The sequence below is a fragment of the Andrographis paniculata genome, unplaced genomic scaffold (genome assembly GCF_009805555.1).
Source record: "Andrographis paniculata isolate CXL003 unplaced genomic scaffold, ASM980555v1 Contig66END, whole genome shotgun sequence".
Taxonomy (NCBI): Eukaryota; Viridiplantae; Streptophyta; class Magnoliopsida; order Lamiales; family Acanthaceae; genus Andrographis; species Andrographis paniculata.
In genome coordinates this window covers 1,680,734-1,691,559 of record NW_026137602.1, presented here as the reverse complement: position 1 = coordinate 1,691,559, position 10,826 = coordinate 1,680,734, and the positions used below count along the sequence as shown (strand labels likewise).

The window sequence follows — 10,826 nt, the reverse complement described above, 5'->3', positions numbered from 1 at the left end:
CCAAATTTTACATTTAACATAAAAAGAATTTTACCCAATAAATAGAACTCGAAATGTTTAATACATGTTTTACTAAAACAAAAGGAAAGGTTATTATATAATGTACCCTAATTTAAATTTGAAAAGAGAAAAAAAAAAGAAGACAAACTTTAGGCGTTTTATTCAGTAATTAATCAATCAACCTCTGGCCGGTTTCCAATTGGATGTTGAGGCCGGAAGGATATGAAGAGAATGAATTTTGACTGAGAAAAACATACAGTGCGCATGATAAGCAAATAAGCAAGGCACTCTCTCCCCTTCTCTCACACTCACCTTTCTATTTATTATGAATTTTCTCATTTACAGTACTTAGTCAGTAGCAGCAGCAGCACTCGCATTGCATTACCCACCAAACTCACTCAACAGTACAATGCCGTCCTCTGCTTTCTTCCTTTTCCTCCTTCCGTCGCTGATTCCGTTACCGGTGCCGGTGCAGACACAGACCACCATGGCCGAGTGTGGCGCAAACTTGCTGCCGCTCGCCCCGTGCGCGCCCTTCGTGCAGGGGGCGGCTGCCGCGCCCGTCCAAATGTGCTGCACTAGCCTCGCCCGCCTCTACGCTCAAAAACCCGCCTGCATCTGCATGCTCCTCCGCGACTCATCTTTGTCGTCGTCTTTCCCCATAAACACGACGCTCGCCCTCCAGTTGCCCGTCCTCTGTAGCCTCCGGATCGACCCCTCCACCTGTCCAGGTATGCTCGTCCATCGTCGTTGAATATATTCCACATTGGAAAAATGTGGGATCTCCCTTTATAGGCTTATAAGGACAAGGACCACGTATCACTAATTAGTTTTAGGTTGGAAGTTTGAATCCTTTAATATGTATTTGAGTCATGGTGTCTGTATTGAATTTGAATCCTGTATGGATTTTCTGGATTATCATCTTGATGGGGAGTGTTATCACACATTGGAAAATGTGGGATCTTCCCTTAGCTTATAAGGGTGATGAACCACTCTACCTATCACCAATTGATTTTAGATCGGAAGTCCGGATACCTTTAACACGGTATCTAAGTCATGGTGTCCGTATTGAGTTTGTCTCAATGGGGAAGTGTTGTGTAGATCCAACATTGGAAAAATATGGGATCTTCCCTTAGTTTATAAGGATGAAGGGCCACTCCACATATCACCAATTGGTTTTAGATTGAAAGTCTAAATTCCTTTAACATGTATCTGAATTATGGGACCCGTATTGAGTTTGAATCTTGTATGGATTTTTGAGATTATCATCTTGATGGGGTGTTAGTAGATCCTACATTGGAAAAATGTGAGATCTTCCTTTAGCTTATAAGGGCGATGGACCACCTCACCTGGAAGTCCGGATCCCTTTTAACAATCATTCATTTCAAAGCAAATTCTGCCACTGATGCATCTCATTATCATTGTATTTTTATTTTTTGAAGGAACTTCTCCCGCTCAAGTCTCCTTCGGGGAGAAGCCTAGTTCGGGCGTTCCAGGTACAAGTTCGTTTTGTTTAATTTACGACAAATAGCTTACTGACCAATGGATCATTTGCCAGCTTCATCTCCAATAGTCACGGTGGCGCCTAGGCCGAGCTCGATGATGTTCGGGATTCGACACAGTGGACAAGTGAGGTTAAAGCCAGAAGATCAGTTCTTCGTAATGTTATCCTTTGCTGTAATCTTTCCTCTGCTCGCAAAATCCATCGACCTGTAGATCATCATGCTAGCCCTACTATTTTCGCTCACATAGGATCGTCGAATACATAGTAATTAAGATCAATTCATCATAATTCTATCATACTCATCACCATCCATGCTTAGAAGCTTTACTCGTGATTTACCGAAACCCCATTCATTACGTCTCAAACTTTTACAACTACCCAGAACACGAAAAACCATAGACTCCACCAAATAAATATAAAAATATACTTGCGAGAAAGCTCGAAATGTAAGTCCAACTATTTACTATTGCGATAAAGCATTTGTGGGCTTAACTTAACTTGATCGTACGCTTTCTCACGACTCGAGAATCAAGCATCCGGTCGTTACTACTCCAAGCTAGGCGCTTCCTCGGTTGGATTTGACTCGAACACATCCGAGTCGGATGCTTCTGGCCCTTCTAGAAGATCCCGAGATTGAATTGCTTCCTTGTATACAGGAGTTTCCTTGAAATCCGTTGCTCCTTCGTTGTATGTAGCCACAGCAATACCGCAGGCGATTAACTACAATGAACAAAAACACATAGATACCAATCAAATCTGCGGAAAACCAACCATGTTAATGCAGTTTAACATTCAAGAAAATCGTATTATGTTCTACCATCAACCTCAGCATAACTAATTAATCACGAAGCACATTGCCGCAACGGAGATGCCTTCACGAATGCAATGTTTGGACAATGTATCATGAGTTAAGAATGTTTTTTGTCATAATCAAAAGGTTATTATAAGCTTGTTTAGACTATTATCGTTAAGTTGGTTTATAATTAAAAATTGGCATATACTAATTTAAACTCAAATCAACGAATAGTTGAGCTTTACATTCATCATTGTTATCTCTTATTCGCCCGTGTGTACGTATACACCATCGCTTAATACATATTTCTCTCCATATATGTCATATCTAATGTCCATTTTTCTGTACAAAACATTACATTTTAAGAATTATTTCAATTCAGAAATATCATAACAAATTTGTTTACTTGGATTTAGTTTCGTGTTTTTGTTTGAGTAGAAATTTAGATACGATGTTTTGTCAAATAAAATAATTGTATATTTATAAAATATCATGAAAATAATATATTGAAGAAATTTAAATCAAACTCCAAGTTAAATGAGCAAATACACTAAAAACAAAATAAAACATCGAGAAAACAAACCCAAGCTCATAAACTTAGCTCGACTTGACTTGTTCATGCTCAACAAAAGCTCATTTACTAAGCTAAACGAAGCTATGAATAATATCAAACTCTAGCTCATTGTATATATAATAAAAATATACATTATATATTATACTTATACAACATAACAAATTTATAACACAATATCATGAGTTATGTAGAAATATATGTTTTATTTGATCCAATCAGTACCGGATTCGGCCCCTGGTTAAGAGGTTAAGAAATTTTTTCGGAATATTTTTAAAATAATAAAAAATGAATATCTGGTGTGATGACTTGATAGAAAGAAAATATATTTGATAAATAGCAGCAAAAATTCTAATGTGTCTTTGTACAAAAATTCTAATTAAAATAAGACAATTTTTTTTTCCGGATATCTTACAATAAAACTCAAACTATTGTTCATTTTTTGATATTTGGAAAATTCTTTATTCCCTCTGTCCTATAAGTATAAGAAGGTACTATTTTCCATTTTTGTCCCGTTCCAAAACAAGGATACTATTTCATAATTTAGTAATTGTAATACCTATATAACATAATTAATAACTATATATATAATTAATACCTTTATAACTTTCAATAGATTACACAAATGTCATTATTTTTTATCACACAATTAATAGGAGTATTTTTGTTTATTTTACGTTGAACCAATATAATACTAATATACGAGGAAAAAAAATAATTGCCAATCTTCTTTCCGGACGGAGGTAGTATTTTTGTTTTTTTTTTTCTTGGAAAATTCATTATTGTTCATATATCTTGAGACCACAAATTCACAATCCAAAATTTGTAACCAAACAGCAAAATAGAATTAAGAAGCCACTACTGCATAACTATAGTAATTTCTGTAAGTTAAATAAATAATAATAAATAAAAAATCAAAGTGAATCGCGAGAAATGAATTACCGCAAAGACGATTCCGAAAGCCCAAAGGTATTGAATGAAGAATCCAAAAGCGTCCCACTGAGGGCCTTCCCAGAAATCGGGGTTCTCTCCGGGGAGCTCCGGCATTACGAAATCACCCTCGCCGGAGGAAATCTCAGTGGCTTCTACCGCCGTCGCATCTTGTTCCTCTGTCGGAAGGGGACTGCTCCGGCGGTTCTTGCCGTCGAATTTCCCGGTCCGCGAAGAGAGCTTCTTGGGAGTCGCCCACAGTTTGGAATTGGAGCTTCGTGGCCACGGCGGAGATGAGCGGCGGAGAAGGTGGGAGTACGGCGTGCGAATGGCGGCGTTGCAGAGGATACGGCCGCCGGTGCCGGTGAGAGCCATAGAGAGAGGGAGAGAGGGTGTGGTGGTGGTGGATTTATTTTGGAGTGAAGATAATTGGCTTAATCAAATATAATAAATATTGTAAAATAGATATTGGATTACTTTTTTGGATATTTTTTATGTTGTGCAATTTCATAAATATATATATGATAAATATTATAAAATAGATAATAATAATAGTCGATTGGTTCAATTGAAATAGTCATTTTTTATTTTTATCTGATCCAAAATTAAGATTACAATTTTTTAATTTAGTAATGGTATTATATACCTAATATAATAAATACCATTCCAACTTACACTATATTATATAAATGTCATTACTTGTATATTATACAATACTAATAAGGATATTTTTTATCTTTTTTTACTATAATTTATTATAATACTAATATTAAAAAATTTACGTCCGAAAAGTAAACGACAAGGACGAAGGTTGAAATAATAATAATACTCCTTCAAAGTAGTACATCCTCATCCCCATAACATGTTCATATTACTTTGATGCTATAATAAATATAATTAGTAAATAATTGAAAATATATATTAGCAAAATGAATTGTTGTATAATACAAATAATTATAAATTAAAATTAAAATAATTAAATAATAAAACATTTGGTTGTTTATTTAGTGGTTTGATTTGAATATTTTTATATGAGATATATTGAATTGTGCTGTTAATATAAAAAATAATACTATATATGTCCCATAAAATCAGCATGATTGGTCTTTTGTGTGTTATTGTATTTAACATTTAAAATGTCTTTATATTTATATAATTTACTTTACAAATATCATTCTATTTGTATTATAAAAGACTAATAGAGATATTTTTGTTTTTTTTTATTTGTACTAAGTATTGATATAATAATTAATATTTAAATATCAACACGCAAAACACCCTTGGTACTCTTCTCATGGGACGAAGGTAGTATTTCATATTAAATATTGATTTTTGTTCAAGAATAACATATACTCCCGTCTTTAAGTAAATATCTATTTAATTTTTTACTTGTTGAACATTGAATATTAATATTAGATGCACATGTAACATAAATTAGGAGAAAAAAAATACATCTACTAGTGTTGTATAATATAAATGTAATAATCTTTGTATAAAATATTATACAAATGTAAATATACTTTTAATATTAAGTAAAATGCGTAAAAAACAAATAGATACATTGTTAAAGGACGAAGAAAATATATATTGAAAACCGTATCAGAAAAAATAATTTGTGGGCAAACAAACCCTTAATTAAAAATATGTGTTCAAACTCCCGATGCATCAGGTCACCTGCCACACATGGTTCGCATAGTGCGACTTTTCCGTCGGACCTGATTTATAGAGTATTAGGTTCGGCCGGAGGTTTACCCAGTGCGCACTTTCGGGTAGCGGTTGTGGGTTCCCACGTCATAAAAAAAAAAGAATATGAAATTTTAAATATAATAAAAATTTCATTATTTTTTAAAAAGGGAAAATGACAAATTTGAGACCAACAAAAATGAATATTTTACGCGGAACCGGAGGGGCTGCAAATCCTTTGCTAATCCGATCAAATTAACATGGTCCTGATTTGACTAGGTGAACATATGTTATATGAGTGACGAACATATATTTATAAATATTTAAACATATGTTCTATTATAAAATAATATATATTAAATTATAATATAATACATATTGTATTATAAATATGTTTAAAATATGTATAAATATATACTAGTCATCCCTATAGCATACTGATCCGATCGAATCAGTAGCATAATGACTTGACCGGATTAACCGTTGATACAAGCGATCCATACTTGCCCGAGTGGAGATATATAAAAAGAACAATAGAGTATGTTATTTTATTAAAAGTAGAATGGATAAAAAGGGTAAATCTATTTTTCTATAATTAATATCTATTTTTATTATAAAATAAATACAATCATTATAAAAAATACTTTCATCCGCTCCTTTCGAAGAGATTAAAAAATAATACTCAATTCTTTTACTTACTGTGTTCATTTTTTTTATTTTTGTTGTCTCATTTATTATGTCATTTCTTTTATTGAAAAAATATTATACACTTTAATTTAATTTTTTAAATTTTAATTTTAATTATACTAATTAATTATTTTAATTTTAATTTACAATTATTTTCATTAAATGACAATTATTTTTCCTAATAGATTCTTAATTATTTACTAATTATACTCCTCTTAAATTTTCGTATCTACAGGAAAGGGGACACCGTATCCGAGACGGAGGGAGTAGTATTTTATTGATTACTTGAAGTGTGTAAAAGATTTTGATATTTTGTGTTTTTTGACTTATTGTATAAAACAATTGCATGTGTAATAGTATATTTGTAATTTAAATAAAAATTAAATATATTTTGATATTAATGTATAATTACTTTTACTAAAAAGAAAAAATAATACTTTTGAGTAGGATGAACAAAAATAGTGAACAAAAATAGTGAAAATTTTACTTTGAATTAGAACGGAATAAATAAACAAAATACTATGCTCTTTTTCGTCTCCCTTAGTTGAAATATTTTAAAATATTTATATATTTTTATTTTACAGTTCATTTGTTTTTATATAAAAAATTATAAAATCACCATAAATAAAAATAATGTCAAAGCACGATCCAAAAGTCTGATCCGAGCACGGCACGAAAAAGTTGTATTTGACTTCTAAAAATAGATTCAAAAATTTTCGGATTGTATTTGGCCCGACACACTAATAAACCAAGCTATGCCCATAGCTCATGAAAATCAGATTGTGTTTGCCCGATCCGATTTATTAAAATTGAAATTAATATTTATTATTTAATATTTGTATATATATATATATATTAATTAATAAAATAGTAACACAACTTAGGATTTGGTCGCGAGTGTAATTCCTATTTAAATTATTTGAATAATTTTTTTATTAAATTAATTTAAATTAGAAAAAAGGAAAAAATAATTTTAAAAAGAAAATAAAGCTGGCTCGGTTTGAAACTCGGTCGTATTTGGGCCGAGGATTTCAGGCCCGATTTCAAATTGGATTGTGCCTGTCCGGTCCGCTTTCAGACTGGATCAGGTCAGAGCGACACAAAAAACTGAACAGTCCAAGTTGTTAACTCAACCTAAAATTTGGATAAAAATATTATATTTTCTCTCTCATTTTTTATACTTTTGATTCCAAACACAATATTTAGATAATAATGTTTAATTAATTAATAATAATAATAATTGTAGACAAAAAAAATTGTGTTATATTTTTATAAACACAAAATTTGTACAAATTATATTTAATTTAAATTTAATGCGGGTCCTATTCTCTATTAGATCCTTTGATTCTCTCTCCGGGTCGATCCATTTTTCCAATTTGGATTTGGGTGGCTTCTTTGATCCGAAGGGATTTTGGTCTTCGGTTTGACTTCGTCGGTTTTTAGGAAACTTTGGTATCCGTGTTGGCGATTTTGATCGTCGACTTTGGATTGATGCCTTCTTTGGATGATCCGACGGAATTTGATCTTTGAGGGAGGGATTTGGTGCTCCATAACGCTTTTGGCGGCGTGTCCCTTTGACTTTTGGATCGAAGAGGGCCTGGTTTGCGCCTTTTATGAAGAACGCGACGAACATCTTCAAGCTTTGGGAGCGACTTTGGAGGCTCTTCCTTGGCTTTGATGGATTCCTCGATGGCTTTGAGAGATTTGATCCTTCCTCCGGCTCGGACATACGACGAAGAACGTTAACTTCATCGATTCGTCAACCAATATTGGACCATTTGTCCAAATCGGTGACTTTTCGACGAAGAACGCTTCGAAGGACACGAAGAACAATGAAGAACATTGCAGAGAGTCTAGAAAGACTTACCCTTGCGCGAGTCTTCAAAATGAACTTCGGTGTGTAAATGAATTGGCCAAGGCTCCTATTTATAGGGGAGGGTGGCCTTGGCTTCCTTTTCGGATAGTGCCACGTGGATGGAAAGATTTTATAATCTTTCCTTTTTCATCGGATGCCGTTTTCCATTTTTTGACGGATTTGATTATGCACTTCCTTTTTCGCCAAAATCTTTATATTATTGTCTTTTTTGGAAGATATTAATTTATATACTTCCTTTATTGACAAGATCTTTATATCATTGCCATGTTTGGAAGATATTAATTTATATACTTCCTTTATTGACAAGATCTTTATATCATTGCCTTGTTTGGAATATATTAATTTATATACTTCCTTTATTGACAAGATTAATTTATTTTGCCGCCAAATTTATTATGGCTCTATTTATGCACGTAATATTTGTACGATATCTTCCATTTTAAGCAAATTTTGTATTAATGGTTGATATTTATTGTACAAAAATTAACATATGTGCATAATTAAATACCATATATTTATTTTATTGGAATTTTATTTTCTTCCAAAATACATGATATTTAATTGATTTTAGACATATATTTTTAGTGTCTACAAAATGCCCCATCAAGACTTGTTTAAGCCGACGCAAAATGTTTAAGGCGTGAACGAATCTCGAAACATAGAAAATTTTTTTTTTCTTTTTTTTTTTGCCTTCTTTTTTTTTTTGGCAAAGTTGGCATTTTTTTTTGCATTTTTTTTTGTAAATGGCGTTTTTGCCATTTTTTTATGCAGAATTGTTTTTTGCAAAATTTTTTTTTTTTCTCTTTTTTTTTTTTTTTAATGGCGTTTTTGCCATTTTCTTTTTTATGCAAAATTAGCATTTTTCTTTTTTTGCAAAATTCTCTTTTTTTTTTTTTTTTTTTTTAATAAATGGCATCTTTGCCATTTTCTTTAAATGGCGTTTTTGCCAAATTTTATTTTTTTTATATATATATACACATATCATATATATATATATTCTTTCCTTTATTCTTTGTTTTTATTTTTATCTTCCTTCCCATTTTTTTATTTCCTTATCTTCTTCCTTTCCTTATGCACGTCTTTCCATGTCTCAATTTTTAAACACTATATAAACCCCTCACCATGAGAGAACTTTATCATTCTCAACTTCTCACAATTTTGATTTCTCTCATTCTAGGGTAGGCTTATTTCTCTTGTGTTTTTTTTTTTTTTTTTTTGTCTTTTGATCTTTGCTTATATATATATATATTTTTTTTTGTAGGCGAGATGGCTTACTTCAAGGATGTCTCCTCCCTCTCTGGAAACGCCGAGTTGGTGATTTGCGAGTTTGAAGGTCAACCGCTGGACAAGGCGACTCGTCTATTGGTGCATCCACCACTCATAGGACGCGGAGCTGCTCGCCCTCGCTTGGAGGTCCCAAATTTCCCAAAGACGTGGTCTCGGAATGTCGCTGGCGGAAAACATACTTTGCAATCCTCACTCCATCAACACATGCCAAACGATGTTCTTCCACTTCCAACCTTGGGGCGGCGGATCATGAAGGGAGCGTGCGTTTGGAATGGTCTTCCTTCATTTGATGGCAACTTTTCGTACGTGGCCGGCTATTGGGAATGGGCGGAGGATGTGCTGGATCGATGCGAGATTCAACTAAAGAGAGGATGCATTTACGATGCGGTCTATGCTTCCTTGTTCTCCTACGACTATTCTCCGGAGATCGTTAAGGCCGTTTGCGAGGCATGGTGTCCCAGAACCAACACCCTTTTGACTGCCACCGGTGAAGTGTCGATCTCTCTCCGTGACTTGGCGTCCTTGGCGGGCCTCCCCATACTCGGCTCATTTTACGAAGAGGTGGTACCAAGCGCAAAGGAGCTATATGGCAGTAAAAAGGATAGGAAGCTGGTTCCCCGTTCGTGCCGATACCTGTTGCATGCCTATCACCTTCTTCGGAGTCGTGACAAAGGTCGACATGGCGTCCGCACAACCGACTGGATTTCTTTTTGGTGCGAAAAGACCGTCAAATACGAGCGTCCTTAAATTCGTTGTGGCAAGGAGTCTACTCGTTCTTCTCGGCCTGATGCGACTTACAACCCTACTGGAGAGATTGGTGCCCACGAGCCATGGTCGAAGGCGCAAGAGTCATCTTTTGCCAAACTCAAAGTTGGACGGGAGCACCTTGAGGAGACTTTTCTCGCAGCGTTCCTTTCTTGTTGGCTTTGCATCTTTGTGCTTCCGCTCGACGATATTGGTTTGATACGTCCTTCAACTTTCAAGATGGCAAGTGTCCTAGCGTCGGGATTTCCAGTAAGCTTGGCCATTCCAGTCTTAACCAGTATTTATAGAGGGCTAAACCAGATTGCGGATTCATCATGTCCTGGGAAAGTTCGGTCGACAATTCCTCTCCACTTTTTGACCGGATGGATCGCTGAGTATTTTCAGACCCACTACGGCGTATGGAAGGGAATCCGTGGTCCGGGGATGGTGAAGCACTCCGGGGCTGTTAGTGCTCGTGCGTATAGAGCAGATGTTGCATGCCGAAAGATCTTGCGCGGTGACTACTTTCGTTGGGCTTGCACCATGATCACGAAAGATTTCGACGTACGGTTTGTTGATGACGGGAAGCGCGAAGACTACGAGCAAGAATACTTCATCTCCATTCGCTCTTGTTTTCTGACTTTGCGGGATGGATTTCGATGCTTCGTAGAGCCGTATAGTCCCCACCGTTTTTGCCGTCAATTTGGTTTTTTTCAAGAGATTCCCGGAGTTCTTTTGAAAGACATCCGTT

General features: G+C 34.6%; 2 protein-coding genes across 2 annotated transcripts; one reads left to right on the top strand and one right to left on the bottom strand.

The window, feature by feature from the left end:
- Window positions 1-409: 409 nt before the first annotated feature.
- LOC127262772 (non-specific lipid transfer protein GPI-anchored 10) lies at window positions 410-1,763 on the top strand. The gene is made up of 3 exons (XM_051291584.1): window positions 410-749; window positions 1,443-1,502; window positions 1,559-1,763. Exons 1-3 carry the CDS (start codon window positions 410-412, stop codon window positions 1,714-1,716), a joined length of 558 nt encoding a protein of 185 aa, XP_051147541.1. The 3' UTR covers window positions 1,717-1,763.
- Window positions 1,764-1,812: 49 nt separating this feature from the next.
- On the bottom strand, window positions 1,813-4,232 carry LOC127262750 (uncharacterized). Its single transcript, XM_051291556.1, has 2 exons — window positions 3,811-4,232; window positions 1,813-2,224 (listed from the first exon to the last, which is right to left on the bottom strand). The coding sequence occupies exons 1-2, from the start codon at window positions 4,171-4,173 to the stop codon at window positions 2,051-2,053; spliced, it is 537 nt and encodes a 178-aa protein (XP_051147513.1). The 5' UTR covers window positions 4,174-4,232; the 3' UTR covers window positions 1,813-2,050.
- Between the last annotated feature and the right edge of the window lie 6,594 nt (window positions 4,233-10,826).

Bases quoted from the DNA above. Each gene is read 5' to 3' on its own strand.
- LOC127262772 (XM_051291584.1), top strand. From the start codon at position 410: ATGCCGTCCTCTGCTTTCTTCCTTTTCCTCCTTCCGTCGCTGATTCCG. The intron at 750-1,442 runs GTTGAATATATT...TATTTTTTGAAG, and splicing joins AGGTATGCTCGTCCATCGTC to GAACTTCTCCCGCTCAAGTC. The intron at 1,503-1,558 runs GTTCGTTTTGTT...ATCATTTGCCAG, and splicing joins TTCGGGCGTTCCAGGTACAA to CTTCATCTCCAATAGTCACG.
- LOC127262750 (XM_051291556.1), bottom strand. From the start codon at position 4,173: ATGGCTCTCACCGGCACCGGCGGCCGTATCCTCTGCAACGCCGCCATT. The intron at 2,225-3,810 runs GTAATTCATTTC...TGTTCATTGTAG, and splicing joins CTTTCGGAATCGTCTTTGCG to TTAATCGCCTGCGGTATTGC.